Source organism: Poecilia mexicana, unplaced genomic scaffold, assembly GCF_051168715.1.
Source record: "Poecilia mexicana isolate PSO_F unplaced genomic scaffold, ASM5116871v1 scaffold_1, whole genome shotgun sequence".
NCBI lineage: Eukaryota > Metazoa > Chordata > Actinopteri > Cyprinodontiformes > Poeciliidae > Poecilia > Poecilia mexicana.
In genome coordinates, this window is record NW_028263370.1 from 8,551,784 (window position 1) to 8,568,208 (window position 16,425).

Below are 16,425 nucleotides of genomic sequence, written 5' to 3' on the forward strand. Positions count from 1 at the left end.
TATGTCTGAGTGAGTGTTCATGAAACATAAAACTGTCAAACAGATCACTGTTTTTCTCATTGCTAATGCTTTGATAAGTCATATCAAGGGGTCGGGGGGATGATGTGTTTGGTTGTGTGGGGAATCAGGAAGTGGAGGGGGATCACAGTAGGAGGGCCTCCCCCATGGAGCCATTCATTCATGAACCATGACGGCCAGTGGCAGTCTGCTGCAGGCACACTGCGCAAGGATCCGCTGGCGGTTGTTTCCTGGTAAAAACAGCTGTTCTGCTCCACTGTTTCCACATGCTTGGTCAGTATGAGGAATTGCTGCAAAGGCAATGACTTCTTTACATGGATAACATTTTGTCAGTTGGCATTACAAACTAAACATGATTTCTATTGCATTATAACTAGGATTGAATTGGATTGTTTTAAAATTTAATTTGACTTAACTGATCAAAGTGTGCGATTTTGGGATACTGGTTGAACTCGTTGGTCCGGAAGAAACGCGTTGTGATGACATTTATTGTTAATTAATGCTGTACAAACACACTTTATTTAAACAAATAAATAACTGAATTACTGAGATTTTTATTGGAAATTTTGTAAACATTCACTTTTTGTTTTGTATCAGCGATGCAGCTTTTTTTTTTTAATTATCTTCTAATTATCATAGATGAGACAAGTTCTGAATTTTATCTGAAACTTATGTTAAGGGCCCTTTCAGGGTTGGGGCCCTGGACTCATGAGGCCTGCAGGGCCTCTGGAGCAGACAAGCTGTTTTCCATTCAGACTGGAACAAACAGAGGGCGTGGTGGAGCACAAGCGTCTCCATTCGGCGGCGGCAATTCGGGAGAAAGGGCTGATATAAATAAAAAAAAACGCAACGCACGGCCTGTGAGGGAGAAAACATCGTGCACAGAGTGAGCAGGGCCTGCAGAGGGTCCGGACTCGGCGTTCAGGCCCGAGCAGGGAGAGCAACGAGGCGACAAAATAAAAAACCACGTGATCCAAAATGGGCAGTCCTCTGACGGTGCTGAAAAAAGCCATTTTCTGGCGCCGCTGCACAATTCTGCCCAAGTGCAAATAATTTCACCTGGAGTCCGGCTGGGAGCAGTGAGGGGGAACTTTGATGTCTGATCAGGTAGGAACACAAGCGCCGCTCTCCGCTTTTCTCCTTTTCTGTCGGGGGCTCTTTGCGCCGCTGTTTGCGGAGGCGCACGCAGAGTTTGCACGGTGTCACATTTTCAGGAGCCTCTTGTTCGCTCTCCTGATTCAGCCCTGTCAGTGAATTTAAGATGGCTGCTTTGTGTACCAGTGTGATTCTGCAGCCCCCTCGGTGTCGGTGCTCTCCCTCTGGATGTGCCGGGCCCCCGGCCGTGCACCCGCCCGCCCGCCTGCCTGCTCAGACGGGCAGAGGACGGCGGAGCTCCGGGGAAATGGAGTCGCTCTTTGTTGGCCGAGGGGGAGTCGGGAGCTCGGTGCACAAGACGAGGCCACACAGAGGGTGATTCAATAGCTGGCCGCTGCGTGTTGCTGCCCTCAGAGGGGGGCATTAATCGCAGCAGCGTGCAGTAAAGAGTTGTTTTAGGTCTGTTTGTTGTGGTTTCACATGGTGCTGTCCCAAGGACGAGCTGTACACACACATTGTCTTGCCTGAGAGCAGCAGCGGCGTGAGAGAGAACCAAATCAAACACATTCACATTTCGGGTGCCTCTGCTCCCCCACCCCCTTACCCCTGCAGATCTGTCCAGATGGATAAAATGCAGCCGAACCGGGTCAAAATCACAGATCTGAACCCGCTGCTCACGTGTCCGCTGTGCGCCGGCTACCTGATTGATGCTACAACCATCGTAGAGTGTCTGCACTCCTGTAAGTTCCCCCTGATAAAGGCTTTTTCATACCTGCATGCACTGAGATTTGGTAAACCGCACATATGCATGCTATGCATACCCGCTGAGATTGTTTTGTTTTTAATAAGGCTTCCGTATTACACGTACAGATGTGGACAATGTCTTGTTTGTGGGTGTAAAAACAGCCCTTAAATTTTGTTTTTAATAGCAGTTTCAGAATGCGGTGATCTCAACCATTAATTTGAATACCTTTATCCACTAAGGGAAAATCCAGCGTTGTGGAAATATATATCTTTTTGTCATAAAATAAGGTTGACTTGCAAGGTTGAGAGCATTTTTGCTAATTTAAACCTCAACCCCAGGGGTCTTTCTGCGTGGTGTTTGCATGTTTTCTGCTCTGCATGTGTGGGTTCTCTCCAGGTATTCCAGCTTCCTCCATGTATATTTTTCCTCCCACCGCCCAAAAATCTACATGTTAACCGGTTTCTCTAAATTGCCCTGAGAATGCGTGTTGCCCTGTGATGGAGTGGCAACCCGTTCTACCAAATATTCTATTAAAATAGTCCTTTGTTGTGGTATTGCACACATAGGTATTGTGATGATTAAAATTCAGCATATTCTGCAGCTCTAATGTATAAATTTCCATTTTCCTGAGCTATAAATATTTTACATTTCTCTGAGCCCCTGGCCTCTAGTGTGTTGGAGGCTCGTCTTTATCTTGCCACCTGAAATGATGGGAGTGATGAGTAGCAAAGAGTGGCATCTTGGAGTCGTTGGATGGCATTAGATGCCAACTGGGTGTTTGGGAATCAAACCATAGCTCAGCCTTTTCTGTTCTACAATCGTAAATATAAACATCTGGAGTTGTGATGGCCAAACATGTAAGTTTTGCTGAGTTAGGTGACTTTTCCCTGTCCCTTTTCCTCCATCACAGTATCCCCACCAGTTTTGACCTTTTGCATCACAACCACAACAAATGAACATAAGGTGTGGGGATTAAAGACAGAGAAGGCCCATCCAAGATAATATTATATTAGCATGTAGAAGTTGCATTTTTGGAACTTGAAGTATTGGATTATTCTAAATACTGCATCCAGCCAGTCCTTTGTGATATCAGGATTGTAAACTCTGACATGGCGGCGATTACTGAGATAGCATATTTTGTGCAGCTCCAACGTTGGGTTTGAACTGTACTGGAGCTGGTAGAAAACACACTGGACATTTTTTTTTGGCCTAAAACAAAGGATGAATATGTGGAGAAGAACCGGTTGCCGGTGATACTGCTGGCTTGTTGCAGGGCATTGCTGTGTATTTTCATCAGATCTTTTAGTGTGTTATGATCCTAAACATAATGGCTAAATCAACATGGGAATGATGTGCTACCAGTGACTTAGAAATAAACTTGAAATGATAGAAATATATTTTTTTAAGCTGGGATTTTTACCCCCACCCCTCAAACGAAACCCACAGAATAAATATATGGCAGGGCTCTTGACCAACTTTACACCGGTGTGCCAAACTTCTTTTTGACCGCGTCACATTCAACATTACAGATTTACAGGCTCACCTTTTTTTTCAAAATATCCCTGTCATCCATCCATCCATCTTCTTTACACCCTTGTCCCTTAGTGGGGTCGGAAGGGTTGCTGGTGTCTATCTCCATCTAACGTTCTGGGCGAGAGGCGGGGTACACCCTGGACAAGTCACCAGTCTGTCGCAGGGCAACACAGAGACGGACATCTCACACACACACACACACACACACACACACACACACACACACACACACACACACACCCCGAGGAATAATTTGGAGAGGCCAATTAACCTGACAGTCATGTTTTTGGACTGTGGGAGGAAGCCGGTGTACCCGGAATCGAACCCAGAACCTTCTTGCTGCAAGGCATCAGCTCTCATATTAATGTCATATGAACCCATAAATGATCAATTGACAGTCTAGTAACCCTAAAGTTCTTTATTTTAAGCAGAATTACTGTAAAAGTGTTTAGAAAGCTTTGAGCTGAAATTGTAACAAATCAAGGTAAATAAAATAGAAAATCTAAATTAGATGCTTCAAGGGCTAAACATCTTATGAAGATATCAGATTAAACATTTCATAGCATTCATGCCGTGTCTCTCCCTGTAACTTCACTGTGCAAAAAGCTAACGCCTTCAACATTTCAGGAGTAATTAGACTTTATAGGAAGTGTTTGTCAACTAAAGAACAAGAATAAATCCCATCCTCAATCTGCCAGAGGTTATGGTGATGGCACGGAGGACATCCAGCCTGAATGGCTCTACGCTCTTTGGCAAAGAAAAGTGACAAACCCATTTCTAACCAACTTTTTGCAGGTTTCACTGGTATTTTAAGTGTTTTAAGATTGATAAAACTTTGTCTGTTGGTTGAGAAGCAGATGAAGATTTTTGACATGCCATTTTAATATCATGCAAAAACAAGAAAACGCAGGGCGGCATGTAAAACGAAGCCTCGTTTTCGCTCGTTAACTGAATATTGTTTTATCTCTTATCCTTTTCTAGTCTGTAAAACGTGCATTGTTGCCTTCCTTGAAACAAATAAGTTCTGTCCTCGATGTGACGTCCAAGTGCACAAGACATGTCCACAGCTAAGCATCAGGTAAACCAGTGTTTCATTTATTGTAATCCTACATGCCTGTCTGACAGCGTTATCTGATTAAACCTTTTTTTTTTTATTTTTCAGAGCGGACAAAACTCTGCAAGATATAGTTTATAAGCTGGTTCCGGGACTCTTCAAAGGTAAAATTGTCCAACCTCAGGCTGGCTGCTGGTTCTTGTATGTTTTGTTCAGCTTCATGATAGAGGTGTGTTTCTATTCCGAAACCTAGACGAGATGAAAAGGAGGCGAGACTTCTACGCAGAGAACCGGGAGCTGGAACCGGGCGAAGTGGTAGAAACGTTTAACATCGCAGAAGATGAAATAATCAGTCTGTCCATACAGTTCTACGAGAGAAACCGGTGAGTCGGAGGTTTACAGGAAGATCAGAAAACTTTCTGGACGAGCCTGGGGGAGCCTCGACTCATGAAAATTAAAGCGTGTAGGACCTCTGCAGCTGTTCAACTATTTCGTTTTGTAAAAATCCTGTTTTGTATTTACCTGCAGAAGCAATGAAAGGCAGCGATCGGAGATGGAAGGAGACAAGGTACAGATAGCTGCCGCCACACATTCAGCCATCTTAATTCCATTTTCTGTCCCTCATCCGATTAATGCTCTTCCTCTGCGCCGTTCTTTGTTCCCAGTCCAATGGGAAACGCTTCTTGCAGTGCCCAGCAGCTATGTCTGTCATGCACTTAGCGAAGTTCCTCCGGAGCAAGATGGATATACCAAACAACTACCGGGTAACTGGACTCACACACGCAGTAACCTGTGCTGTTTAGACTCTGCAGAATCTAAGAAGGGGTTAGTGGCTCCCTCTGTTTTTTTTTTTTGTTTTTTTTTGTAGCACTTGCAAATTTGCAGCATTTTTCCCAGTTGCTATGCTACAGAGATGGCTGCTGCCATTGTTCAGAGTGGATATCCACTGTACAGTGGCTAGTCTCAATCCTTAGCATATAAAGGAATTGACCAATATGTTTTTAATGATTTTTTTTTTTCTTTCAAAACTGTGTTCAGGTATCGCTCAGTAGAAAATTCTCAGTGTTGTAGCATCTGGTTCCCTGGTATTTGCATATAAAGTGTAAAAGGTAATAGTAATAGGACTGCACAAAATATTGTAAATTTATCAGCGCAGTTTCGCTGTATTCACAGTTCAGTTCATAAGGATATTTTAGACGGTAAAGTTGATGACGGACTGAGTTGTTTTATTGTCGGAATGTATGATGTTGGCCAGAAGCAACTTGCTCAATAAAAACTAATTGTTGAGATGAAAATAATACATTTGATATTTTGACCTAGTCTCTGGATAGACTATTCGTGATGTTGTCATTATTTATTTCGAACATGATAGAAATATACAATCACCCACATGAACAAGGAATATTGTGCACCTATCATTTCAAACTTGATCTGATTGCTTTTAAGTTAAACAGAACAGCAAAAAAAAAAAAAAAACCCAATTAACAGTAATAATTCAATTGTTTTAAAATGGTTTGTTGTTTTTTTTAATTTATTTATTTTTGAACTATTAATGTGTAAAATGTAGAATATCTGAAATGCCTCTAAATTTACCAGGAACCTAACCTGGCTGATGTCTTAAGATGTTACCTCAATATTTAAATGCCGCTGCTGATTTTCAAATAATCAGCTCACGTTTCTACTTCGAGAGTTGTGTATAGTACACCGATTATATTACCGACTGCAGTACGATGGTATGCATGTGTGTCAGATTTGGCGAGATCATCCGGTGAGTATAGTTTGGGCAGATGGCCGACCGAATCCTGATTAAGTCACAGCAAAGTGTGACCAGATTGAGCTGTTCTACACCTGTATGTGAACCTATCTGACTGAAACAGACTGAAAGATGCATAAACTTATTTCTTAAGGAGAAAAGGGAAGTAGTTGTATTTAATCAGTATATTTTGAGTACAGCAAGAAATATTTCATACATTTTATTTTGGAAATTAACCTTTTTATTTGACTCGATTACATTTTTGTAAGCATTTTCAACATGAAACAAATATGAATATATATTTTCAGCCTTACAACTTGATTTTAATGCCTACAGGTACTTTATTTAGCACAACTTTATGACCAGCAGAGGCTCAGAGGGGGTGAGTGACTGTAGGATCAGGCCTGGATTTCTGGTTCTTTGAAGTGACTTCTAATTTAGTTAAAAATTGGAAGCCTCCTATCTGGGTCTGTTTCCATGGCACGACTTAAGTTGGTTCAGGTTCCATGGAGCACAAAACCTTTTACCACAGTGCTTGATAGGAAGACGACTTCAGCATCTTCTTATTTTTATTATTTAAGGAGCAAATGGCTGACACTGAACTCTGTAAATGCTTTCTACTGGAATTTCTAGAATGTTGCACAAAAACTGCTTAAAAAAAAAGAAACAAGAGTCTGGAAAAGTACAGTGCTTTGAAATGGAAAATTTGTTGGAATCCATTTTTTTTTTTTTTTTGGTTGCAGCGATATGATCCAGTATATAGGGGCTTGGTGACCGTTAATGTCAGTATGTCATGATTGTGACCTTGTTGATTATCTTTCTGTGTCTGGCAGGTGGAGGTGCTGTATGGAGATGAACCATTGAAGGACTATTACACACTAATGGATATCGCCTACTTCTACGAGTGGAGAAGAGTAAGTGACGGATTCTGTACCTTTTAAGAAATATCTGAGGAATGTTCCCGAATTTGAAACGAGCTCTTTCCTTGCAAAGTATTACCAGCATAGTAATTCACATTTTATTTAAAATTTTTTTTACGTTTCTTGTGTTGCAGTCATGCACCTCAGTGTGCTCTTCTTATAGTCCAACTCAAAAAGTGTTGTGAAAGGAAAATGAAGCAGGGCTGCTAAAAGCCACCTAATTAATGAACAAATTCAGCCTGTGTGTAATTGAATAACAACATCTTTTCTGTAAAGTCCTTAGAGGTTTGCTTGAGAACATTAGTGAACAAACAGCATCACAAAGGCCGAGGAACACAGCAGACGGATCAGGGAGAAAGTTGAAGAGAAATCAAAAGGAGGGTTAATTAAAAAAAAAAAAGAGAAAACAATATTTGAGTTGTTGGAGAGGGTTAGATATATGACCTTTGGAAAGTAGAATGAAGAATTAAAATGTTGACAGTCAGAAGAAATTTTTGGGTTGTTTTTGCTACAAGCAGGGGAAAGTGGTCAAAATTTAGAGGAACATAATTGAAGCTACATTCAGAAGAGAACCTGTTGGAGGCTGCAAAGACTTTGGATTTAAGTACCCGTCGCTCTCCAGCAGGGGGTGTTGTTCAGCTCAAAGATTTGTTTTTATGTTTGAATGGCCCAGTCCACACCTGCATTTAATTAAAGCATGGAAAATGGGCAAAAAATTTAAATCTCTCACTGTATGAGGTACACCATAAGGTGCTTAACTATCTGAAAGCAGAGTTCAGAAAGAGCAGGAGGTTTTTAAAGCAAGAGGCCCAATTTCATGGTGTCAAAGTAAAAAAATTCTTCTAAGTCATATTTGAAATATTTAGCATTTCTATAACAACTGAAGGTAACAGAGTGAAAAGGGGTCCGGGTTGGAGTCCCACCCTTTCTTTTTTTGTTTTTTGTTTTGATGAGGTACCCATAAGGGCAGAACTTCGACTCTGCAGGAAATTTAATGTTTTTGATTGTTGATTCAATGTTGCATGACTCTGTGTTTTTGTGTTTAATGATGTAAAGCACTTTGAAATACCTTGCTGCTGAAATGTGCTATACAAATAAAATTTGATTCATTGATTGACTTGATTGTGCTGTAAAATGGCACCATGTGCCTAGAAAACACATAATACTCCCCCTTTAATTCATTTTATTCAGATTACCTTTAGGAAACGTGATGGTCTCCTCAGCATCAAATTGTGTACTCTCGTGTAATTCCACACAGACCGGACCCATCCCCTTGCAGTACCTGGTCAAACCCACCCGGAAACGCAGGAGGCCTTTGCAGTCCGCCGCCCAGGGCAACTCTGACGGCGTCAACACCAGCCCGACGTCGGAGAGCGACTCTCAGAGCGACAAACTCCACAGTCCTGCCGCAGTCCAGCCGCCCAGAGCCCCCTCCCAGACAAGCGCCGCTTCCCACAACGCTTCCCCCGCCATCCAAAGCCCCAATGGCACCGCGGTGCCCAACAACACTCAGCGACACGCGCTGTCCTCCAAACAGGGCTCCAGCAGCCGGAAGGTGACCGTCAACGGCACGAGCTCTGGGGCCAGCAAAGAGGAGGCACGGGGCGGCGACAAAAGCGGCGCGCCTCCAACGACTTAACCCCCACGTGGCGGTAGGGGAGGACAGTGATATTTAAGCTGCTCCCCGTTTTTATTTCTCCAAGTAGCCAACAGAGGCCCGAGATTTCGTCCTTCCGGACAGGCAGGAGGCGGATCGCCGTTATCTTTCAGCTGGAAAGACTGAGACATGCAGCCAAATAGACTCTTGTATGTGCGTGTTTGTGTGGTAGAGTAGAGCTGTGCACACATACAAAACTGTACAGGATGTATCAAATGTGAGCATGTGTGCATACATATGTATAAACTTATCTTTTATACAAGATATCGTAACCGTTTTTGTATTGTATATGCAGTGAGTCCTTTTCATTTCCACAGACGTCCACTTGGCTTCCACGGCAGAATCATCAAAGCTTTTTGTGCTGCGAGTCACTGCATACAGTTGGATGTTGAAGGAAAAAACAAAAAAAAAAAGACAAGCTATCCTCGCCTTTTTAAAGAGTTTCTCTGAAAGTGTCTGATATAAGCAGCGCCTCATCAGGTAGCATGTACATTTATGGAAAACCGTTGATGCACTTTGTGAAGGTCCAGTCACGGAAGTTGGTGGGTATTATCTCAGCAGGAGGATCTCCAGCCGTATTTTCACACTCGAGTCCAAGCACTACCACACTGACGGGCAACGTGTTCGTCAGCACGATGTCCCTGTTCAAAGAACTGAGTGAAAAAGAAGGGATTTTGCAAAATTTTGCCATGTATGTTGTTCCGTACATTTCAACATTCCCTTTTTGTTGCATTTCAACAGATTTTTTTTTTTTTTTAAATCAGCCATACGTGCATGTTTTAGGTCAATAAAATGTTTACTTACTAGGTTTTTCTGACGTGAGCCTCCTGTTTAATTTTCTCTGTTGACTTTCAGGGTCATTTTCTCCATTCAGAGGAAATTTCTGATTTGTAATCTGAATGTAAATACTGAGTATTCATATTCATACCCAGTCATCCTGGGTATGAATATCTATAACATGTTCTTTAATGGTCCATTTAAAACTCCCCTTGGCCTCCCAGAATGGATTGGTCATGTAACAAAACGGTTAGTTGAACAAGTTGTAAATTTGTTTTCATATAAAGTAAAATCATGCATTCTTTGCATAGATGTTTCTTAGCTAGTTGCACATCAATCACCAGTTTATGCACCCATTAACTTTTTGGTGTAATTTTGGCTAGATATTTGAAGACTGTTACCAGAAAAGGTGGAAGTCATTCCATCACCTTAGTCCCCCTCACTTCCACTTACCTTATAATACAAATACCACTTTGTGGAATATCCAGTAGCAAAGAAGTTTCATTCTAGGAATGAGCCTCAGTTCATTCAATGAAGATGATTTCAAATTATGTACATAATCACCTGCTTTCCTGTTACTCATTAATAATCCTTTATATTTTAGACAAGAAACAAACCTTACCCAACTAAATTAGGAGAATAAAATAAATAAAAACTTAAAAAAACAGATTCAAGAACAATAATTTTATTTCTGTAAGATCACTCGTCTCCAAAGTTAAGAGTGGAAACCTAGATCACCGTTTAGTTTACTGGCAGCATGTCCCGCTGATTTAAACAAGAAACAATTTGTCCCGATGCCGTTTTGTCTGAAATGTTTCTCCCACCGACTCAGTTCGGAGACATCTCTGTCCTCAGGGTTCTTCGCCTTCATCAGTCTGTGCACTCATGCAGCGGAGCAGACACGATGAAGTCCTGCTTGTGCGTGCCGTCGCAGTAAGGTGAGTTATTGGTGTGCTTGCATCCACACAGCCACACCGTGGAGTCTTTCTCCGGTACAAAGCGAAGCCCCTTCATTCCCTCTGCTTTGGTTTTGTGGCTTCCGTCGCAGAACGGCTTCAAAACAGAAAAACGCAAATAAACAAGATAAACTTTTTTTTTTTTTTTTAAGATTTTCTCACCTGTTTCCTACTGTATCCACAGGTGCACCATGAGTAGCGTTTTCCTCCAACAAGCTCCACCTTTATGGGCTTCTTAGATGGAATGACGGGCTTTGGAGGGGCTGTGGACAGGTTAACCTGGAGATTCAGAAAAATACACAAACACGTGACTGCTGACGTGTGAAAACTCCTTTAATTTGCCAGAATAATCGCTGCTTGACTACACTCATTTAGAGAAAAAAAAAAATAAAAATATATATATATATATATATATATATATATATATATATGTCATGTTCACACTCCAATGGTTGACTATACAATAAAAACTATTTTCTTTACCACAGAGGGAAGGTTTGTACCACATAATCCATATACAGTTACACAAAATATTTATTTCACCTACTTATTATGTGAGATGCAATATTTCCCCCCACTATTTTTGACCCATTTTTTCAGCCTACAAAATTACTTACTTTGTAGATAGCACCCTCTGCTGGTAACACTTAAAAAGACAGCAAGGCGTTTGCCTCCTGTGGCCTCATGATTCAATCGTAAAAAAAAAAAAAAAAAAAAAACAGGTTCTTTGTAATTATAATCAACCACATTATATTCTATATGCTGGTTGAGCTTCATGTGTAGAGGGCTTTACAAACTCCACAAGAACAGAGAAATGTGTTCTCTCTCTCCCAGAACTACAAGAACAAGCCTTCTGCAGCTCTTGTTTAGTAGTTCTTTACACATCATCTGGGCAGAACTTTTTTCCTTGTGTGGCATTCAGAGAAATACTGTGTGACTGGTCAGAAATTTTACTTTGCGTGGCACTTATGAAGACTTATATGGGGTTACATGCTTAGGTTTTTGAAAAATATGAAATGTGCTGGCCACATCGAGTATGTACAGACCGTAACTGTTTCAAAGTGTATGTTTTTGCTCACAATGATTTATTCAACATTACTCAAAATTTACAAAATATGAAGAACAATAACAGTATCTGTTACACACACACACACACAAAATTGAGCATTAAGTTTTAGCATAAATTAAAGTGGAGATCATTGATTTAGAAACATAAATGAGAGCTTGTCATGCACATTTTGTAGATAAAAACTGATGAGCTTTTTGTGACAATTAAAATGAGAAAAAAATGATCTCCAGAAAAACTGGAGAAAAATGTTTTCTTCAATTACTGTTTTTGTTTGAGTTTTTAAAATTCTTTTGTTATTTTTGTTATCTCGCACTGAATAAAACAGAATGGAGCTCTAACTTAAAAACAAATACGTTAATTTCTTTCATATAATCTAAAGGTTTGTCAAACTTAATTTATTTACATGCGTTTAACATGACAAGTTAATAAATGTAGAATATTTACTTGAATAAACTTAATTTAATCACTTGAGACATTAAAAACAATTGGATTACCCATTTACTTTTTTCAGTGCATCTTGGTTGCTGAAATTCATCTGTGACACATCTATGAGTCAGTTCATTAATCTCCAAATCAGTGTTTATGTTCTGATTGTTTCAAATCTTTTCTACATGATTTTCTAATTTTAGTCATCGTCAATCATTTCCTGTTAATTTATAGAGGCCATATGACTCATGCCAGTTGTGGGTGGTAAAGACTGACCTTTAAATAACTTTTAAAAAACCACAACAGTAAAACTAACACTTTTACCTCTAGTAGTTTTGTAGCACCATACCCCATGAGTCATACTTTAGTAATATTTTGAATAAAGATACTCTTTAGGGCAATTTTTGTCTACTGAAACCCACCTCGTCTTAGAAAAAGGTCCTAAACTACTGGGATTATTTGCAAAACTAGTAAAACTCAACAAATAACCGGCTTTGTCATAAATCTAAAACGTGGTGCACACAAATCACCATGATTCATTCTTTGGTGGTGTCTACCTGGACAACGGCAGGAAGCATTTTAGTTCATATTTAGCATTTTTCAGACGACAGTGTGTTTATGCGCAAAAGGCGAAACAGAAATGTCACCTTACCTTGGGAGCCGCCGTAGCTGCTGTCCGCGGATGTCTGAAGGTGAAAGTCAACCACCGGGAGTGTAACTTATTAAAAAGGGTGATCATGTTATCAACAACAGCTAAAGGCTCGGCTCACACACCACAATGACAATCTGCCATGAAGGAATCCAAATCAAAACAGCAACCAGCAAACGTCCGGTCGACAGCTTGGACCTGATTGGAGGCGAAGCGTTCTAGAAAAATCACGTGCCATCTGCTAAACCAATAAGAAAGTGGAGTGTCACTGATTACGATTTAATGATGTAAATATATGGTTTCAAAGAAATATAATATGCATTTTTCATTTGCAAAAAATAAAAAGGCCCCCGGCATATGCAAACAAAACATATTTTAAGGATGAACCGCAATAATTAATAGTTAAACGGAAGAAAACAAATGAATAGCCTAATTATTTTTAATATTATATGGATAGGAATCCATGTAACTTTGGCTTGATACCTGTGTATACAGATTAGAATCAGGGGACGCTGTAATTGGTTGAGTGTAAGAAAAAGAGCAGGAACTACTATATATATTTTTTTAAATTAACGTTCAAAGAATTGTTAGACCACTATGAGAGTCTAACCTGCTATGCATTATATACAACACAAAGGAAACTATTTTATTCAGTCCCTTTGCTGGCTGACTGGCAATCTTCTAAATATGCCTCCTCAGGAGCTCCATCGTTTTTTTAATTTAATCCTTCTTCAAAACACTGTGTCCTCAGAAACTTTTAACTATAATTAGAAAACAGAAAAAAATAGGGTTATACAGAGTACAAAGCATACATATAAAACCCTTTCACACTTTCTACAAATGTTTCATAAAAATGTTTTTATTGAACTCTTACAGAAATCAGGTTCACACTTCTACAGTTGCAATTTGATGAATACAATAAGACTTTTTTTTTAGTGCTCATGAACAATATTATGTTGCCAAAAAAAAAAAGTTTGAATACGTACAAACATCATTTGTGTTTTATCAAAAATACAATGTGGCCAGGTAAGATATGAAGACCTGGATCATTTAAACAGGCCTTTGACATACTTTACAACATCCCTATAGATGACTTTCAAGTGCGAGCCGTCGCAGTACGGGGAGTTCTTGGTTTGCTTACAGGCACAGAGCATCACCGTCTTGTTTTTGTCGGCAGTGAAAAGTAGAGGTGAGATACTTGGGGCTTTTGCTTTGTGAGTGCCGTCGCAGAAAGGCTGTAAAACAGGATTAAAAAAAAAAAGACATGTTCACTTATTTAATCGTTACTTTGCAACATAAAGCCAAGGCACTTCAATCTTCACTTACATTGAACAAGCTCAATGTTACTTTGACTAGATTTAAGAAATAAATGAATGTGGAACTTTGTTTTTGAGTCTGATTGATTTGGTACGAATAAGTCAGCTTTAAAATGTATTTCTGTAAAATTACAGGCAAATTTACAATTATCAATGTACAGCAGTTAACAGAGCAAATTGTAGGTAAGCAAGGCTGAACGAGTTTATGGAGGTAAAATTATTAGTGACTTTATTGCACAGTAATGATAGATGAGCTGAGGTTTTACACGTTATTGAAATTTTTAACTGAATAAACTGGGAAACAGAAGAAAACTATAACTATTTGTTGTCAAGTCTAAACATAAATGCTTAAAGAACCAGAAATGTCTGATGCTACTTTAAACACCAGGGGAGGAAACTTCAGTATATTTTGTTTTTCGCTTAACTGAGGAAAATGGTCAGTTTTACAAAGTTCCAGGTAAACATGAACAAGTTGTTATAAACCATTAAGAGTTGCCAATGGGCCAAAAATGTCAGCTCTGCAGGCTTATACAAAACCCTTATTAGATAAGATAACAATTATTCAAGACTCAAGGCTCAAGTCTTTGTGAGACTAAAGTTCAAGTCTCAGCCTGAGTGTTAGTGACATCAGGACTTTGTTTGGTCTTAAGAGGTGCAACAGTGCGTTCTTTGTTGATTCAGAGCTCTTTGTAAGCCTCCTCCCATTAATATATCATCAACCCTGAATAGACTTATTTGACAGGAGACATGTGAACTTCTGTGACATGAATCTAAAAGCAGCCGAGTTCAGCATTCATCTCACTCACCTGTTTCTTGCTGTGACCACAAGCACACCAGGCGTAGCGTTTCCCGGCAGACAGCTTCACCCGGTAAGGGAGCCGGGCAGCAGGGACAGGCTGAGTGGACTGCAGGCACCTCTGAACCTGCAGGACAAAACAACACATGTTCTGCTCACACTTTAAGCTCCTATTGTCAAGTTGACAGATGATGTCTGCATCTCTGGACACGGCGAAGGAGGTATGATGGTGGGGGAATGGAGGAGTACAGGCAGAGGTAAAACTAGCTGACCAAATGTCCTGGAGGTGAGCTTAAGTTGCTAAGTAACGGGCTGAGCTTTGCTGGCTCTGCTAGGTGAGAATGTTACATTCCGAAAATTTTTTCGAAAGTGTCATTTTACAGACACCAAAAAATATTAACTTACTGCCAAAATGCAACAGGGTGGATTTTTAAACGCTTTTAAAAAAAAAAAATAGACAGCAGAAATCCAAAAGGACAAAAACGTGCAAAATGTGAATTTTGCATGACTCGTCTTCTTTTGAAGTTTAAAACACCCATTTTAAGTCACTTGTTTTAGTTGGATCAACAATGCATTTATATTTTGATTCAAATAGAAGTTTTAGGGAGAATAACAGAAATATCTCTTCGTAGAAACATGGATTTTCATGGCGTCTTATCAATCAGAGCAGCTCTCTGCTGTTCACCGACAACACAAGATAAAACCAATTCTGCCGTGGCGCTACACGTTTCAAGCTAATTAGCTTGAAAGTCACTTCACGTGTTTATCTTCAGCAGCGGTAAAGGAGAATGAAAACGTGAGCAAGGGTGCGCCGGGTTGGATTTTTTTTTTTTTTTTTTAGAGAAAAACAAACATTGTATGAACACCCACAGCCATGACTCAGCACGCTCGCAGCAAAACTCGACGTTTTGCAAGAAATTACGTGAATAAAAACCCGCTGTGACTCAGCGAGCCACAGAAACTCTTCGCAGAGACCTTTAACAGACAAACTCACCGGGGAAAAGGAGGAGGAGACGGACACAGGCGGAAGCAGCAGCGGAGGTCGTCGGAAGGTCTGCACGCATCTTGTCCGCAACGCGCACATCAACCCGGCTACATTCATATTTTTATTTTTTATGCGGATGGGCTGCTGAATGTGCCTTTTCGTGGTGTTGTTATTGTTGTAGACGCAGACAGAGAGAGCTGGTGGTTACTCGGTAGAAGTTGTGGTCAGAACTTGGCTGAGACTCCGCCTCTGCCTCACTGCTCCTCCTCTTCCTCCTCAGACTCATTCATTTCATTGACAGCTCTAATCTGTGGTGTACGCCCACTGAAGGGGGATTGTAAGGAGTAAAGTACCTTCTTTATCAAATTATCCCCACTGATTTATTCGCACCAGGCCTTACAGAAGAACAAGACTTAGTCGAGGTGTTTAGGATAATCATTTACGTGGTTGTTTCTTGAACTTCACTGGCGAGGTTGTTGTTCCACCTGCTTCCTGTTTTTGGTTTCAGTCATAGTGAGGCTCCTCCTCCTCTAAAGTATTGAACACACACAAAACAATCAGATATCCCAGTTTGACAATCTTTTTCCAGTCTTTTCATAGCCTTGCATTTGTACCTTTACAAGTCCAAAAAGAAAGCAGGGTTTTAAGAGGACACCAACGCAAATTGCAGCGAAAG

At 40.4% G+C, this 16,425-nt stretch overlaps 3 protein-coding genes across 3 annotated transcripts; 1 reads left to right on the forward strand and 2 right to left on the reverse strand.

Moving 5' to 3' along the window:
* Positions 1 to 594: 594 nt before the first annotated feature.
* On the forward strand, positions 595 to 9,592 carry LOC106904780 (polycomb complex protein BMI-1). The gene is made up of 9 exons (XM_014969243.2): positions 595 to 1,125; positions 1,726 to 1,853; positions 4,373 to 4,469; positions 4,554 to 4,609; positions 4,699 to 4,828; positions 4,974 to 5,013; positions 5,111 to 5,209; positions 7,032 to 7,112; positions 8,377 to 9,592. Exons 2-9 carry the CDS (start codon positions 1,736 to 1,738, stop codon positions 8,755 to 8,757), a joined length of 1,002 nt encoding a protein of 333 aa, XP_014824729.1. The 5' UTR covers positions 595 to 1,125; positions 1,726 to 1,735; the 3' UTR covers positions 8,758 to 9,592.
* Positions 9,593 to 10,221: 629 nt separating this feature from the next.
* On the reverse strand, positions 10,222 to 12,864 carry LOC106904781 (uncharacterized). The gene is made up of 3 exons (XM_014969244.2): positions 12,656 to 12,864; positions 10,671 to 10,787; positions 10,222 to 10,605 (listed from the first exon to the last, which is right to left on the reverse strand). The coding sequence occupies exons 1-3, from the start codon at positions 12,740 to 12,742 to the stop codon at positions 10,423 to 10,425; spliced, it is 387 nt and encodes a 128-aa protein (XP_014824730.1). The 5' UTR covers positions 12,743 to 12,864; the 3' UTR covers positions 10,222 to 10,422.
* A 619-nt stretch (positions 12,865 to 13,483) lies between these two features.
* LOC106904782 (uncharacterized) lies at positions 13,484 to 16,121 on the reverse strand. Its single transcript, XM_014969245.2, has 3 exons — positions 15,759 to 16,121; positions 14,775 to 14,891; positions 13,484 to 13,887 (listed from the first exon to the last, which is right to left on the reverse strand). Exons 1-3 carry the CDS (start codon positions 15,864 to 15,866, stop codon positions 13,699 to 13,701), a joined length of 414 nt encoding a protein of 137 aa, XP_014824731.1. The 5' UTR covers positions 15,867 to 16,121; the 3' UTR covers positions 13,484 to 13,698.
* Positions 16,122 to 16,425: the final 304 nt, after the last annotated feature.

What these genes read in the sequence shown, in the direction of transcription:
- LOC106904780 (XM_014969243.2), top strand. Translation starts at nt 1,736, where the DNA reads ATGGATAAAATGCAGCCGAACCGGGTCAAAATCACAGATCTGAACCCG. An exon ending in CGTAGAGTGTCTGCACTCCT is followed by an intron (nt 1,854 to 4,372) that starts GTAAGTTCCCCC and finishes ATCCTTTTCTAG; the next exon opens with TCTGTAAAACGTGCATTGTT. An exon ending in CAGTTCTACGAGAGAAACCG is followed by an intron (nt 4,829 to 4,973) that starts GTGAGTCGGAGG and finishes ATTTACCTGCAG; the next exon opens with AAGCAATGAAAGGCAGCGAT.
- LOC106904781 (XM_014969244.2), bottom strand. Translation starts at nt 12,742, where the DNA reads ATGATCACCCTTTTTAATAAGTTACACTCCCGGTGGTTGACTTTCACC. An exon ending in CAGCTACGGCGGCTCCCAAG is followed by an intron (nt 10,788 to 12,655) that starts GTAAGGTGACAT and finishes CTGAATCTCCAG; the next exon opens with GTTAACCTGTCCACAGCCCC. An exon ending in GTGGATACAGTAGGAAACAG is followed by an intron (nt 10,606 to 10,670) that starts GTGAGAAAATCT and finishes TCTGTTTTGAAG; the next exon opens with CCGTTCTGCGACGGAAGCCA.
- LOC106904782 (XM_014969245.2), bottom strand. Translation starts at nt 15,866, where the DNA reads ATGAATGTAGCCGGGTTGATGTGCGCGTTGCGGACAAGATGCGTGCAG. An exon ending in TCTCCTCCTCCTTTTCCCCG is followed by an intron (nt 14,892 to 15,758) that starts GTGAGTTTGTCT and finishes TTTGTCCTGCAG; the next exon opens with GTTCAGAGGTGCCTGCAGTC. An exon ending in GTGGTCACAGCAAGAAACAG is followed by an intron (nt 13,888 to 14,774) that starts GTGAGTGAGATG and finishes CCTGTTTTACAG; the next exon opens with CCTTTCTGCGACGGCACTCA.